At 63.9% G+C, this 1,641-nt stretch overlaps 1 protein-coding gene across 1 annotated transcript; it reads left to right on the top strand.

Moving 5' to 3' along the window:
- The first annotated feature begins 6 nt into the window (after positions 1 to 6).
- LOC115284899 (dynein heavy chain 2, axonemal-like) lies at positions 7 to 1,512 on the top strand. Its single transcript, XM_029931355.1, has 3 exons — positions 7 to 134; positions 863 to 989; positions 1,279 to 1,512. The coding sequence occupies exons 1-3, from the start codon at positions 7 to 9 to the stop codon at positions 1,510 to 1,512; spliced, it is 489 nt and encodes a 162-aa protein (XP_029787215.1).
- The last annotated feature ends 129 nt before the right edge of the window (positions 1,513 to 1,641 follow it).

Below are 1,641 nucleotides of genomic sequence, written 5' to 3'. Positions count from 1 at the left end.
GACCCCATGTACCAGTTCTCACTGGACGCCTACATCAGCCTCTTCGTGCTCAGCATTGACAAGAGCCACCGCAGCAACAAGCTGGAGGACCGCATCGATTACCTGAACGAGTACCACACCTACGCCGTGTACAGGTGTGCGCCCCGCGCCAGCGCCGCCATGCGCCACGGCCACGCCCTGCCCCCCCGTGGGCATCGAGCACGAGTGTCCACACCGCCAGCGCATCTCCCATGGCCTCGTGGCCCGCAAGCACTGGGAATCTCGGGAAAATCCAGATCCGGACCCAGCAGGCCTGGGGCGGGGCCTGGCCCTCGGGTGACCACACTCTTCGTCCTCCCCCTTCCTTCAGGGTCCTCGCCCCTGACCAGACCCACACCCACCTCCCTGCCGCCCAGGCCTTCCGCTTTCCTTTCCCCGCCCCCGGGGCTGCTCCTGAATCTTCTGCAAATTGCCCTGCTTGCTCTCCCCGTGGCCGCAGAAGGCCAGTGTCCTCCCTGCTCCTCCCGTTCTGTGCCTGTGCCCCCAGGCTTCTCTCAGTGGCGGCCCCTGCACGGCCACCCGGCCCAGGACCCATCACAGCACCTCATGTGTCCTCCTGCTTCAGCTGCCTCCGTCCGGCGCGGAGGCTCCTTCGTCTGTCTCCGGGACCCGCAGCGAGTAGGGTCCAGTCAGTGCTGCGTGGTGTTTAATGGGCATGAATGGGTTCCCTGGTGTCCCTGAGCACTTGGCTGTTGACAAGACATTTGGGTTAGATGCCGATTAAGGCCCTTCTTGTGAGTAAGGCTCCGTGATTGTGGGACCCGCACTCAGTAACCTTCCCATCGTGTGTCCTGCCCCCTTTGCCCCTGGTGCCCATCTCCAGGTACACCTGCCGCACCCTCTTTGAGCGCCACAAGCTGCTATTCAGTTTCCAGATGTGTGCCAAGATCCTGGAGACCTCGGGCAAGCTCAACATGGACGAGTACAACTTCTTTCTCCGTGGAGGCCTGGTGAGCTGGGCAGAGGTGGCAGGCTGGGGACGGGGACACGTGTGACCAGGACTCCGAGCCAGACCAGACCGCGAGGCCTGAGGCTCCGGCAAGAGTCAAGGCAAAGTGCCAGAGCAGGCATGTGTCCGGCTCCCTGGGGGTGCGCGGGCGCCTCCTCCCTTACAGGTGGGGGTGTGGGGTGCCTCTTACCTGTGACCCACCGACAGGTGTGCTTTCCCCTCGTGGCTGCTCAAGCCCCTCCTTCCCTGGCTGGGGGGTCACCCGGACACGCTCCCGCTTACACCCTCAGCACCCACGCCCATACTGCTTTTGCTTGGCGAAACCAGCCCTGTTGTTGGATCCTGCTGTCCTGTCCCTGTGCGGCCCGAGGCCAAGCCTGGCTGGAGAAAACCCTCCCACACCGAGTGGACTCGCTCTAAATCCGTTAGACACAACTGCCAGATGGCGGCACCACCTGGGCGGTGCCTCTCCACCCCCCCAACGATGCACACTTCACCTCCCGTCCAGATTAGCTAATAGCTGATAGCCTCCCAGTGCTCCCCAACCCCAGTCTGTCAGCACGCCCCCTCCCTGGTGCCACTTCTCACCGCTGGGTCCCGCCCCCCCAGGGCTCCTGCATTGGCTGTCCCTTCTGCCACAGGTGCGCCCGTAG

Source organism: Suricata suricatta, unplaced genomic scaffold (assembly GCF_006229205.1).
Source record: "Suricata suricatta isolate VVHF042 unplaced genomic scaffold, meerkat_22Aug2017_6uvM2_HiC HiC_scaffold_2556, whole genome shotgun sequence".
NCBI lineage: Eukaryota > Metazoa > Chordata > Mammalia > Carnivora > Herpestidae > Suricata > Suricata suricatta.
The sequence above is the reverse complement of the archived record's forward strand: the minus strand, read 5'-3'. Positions and strand labels throughout refer to the sequence as shown.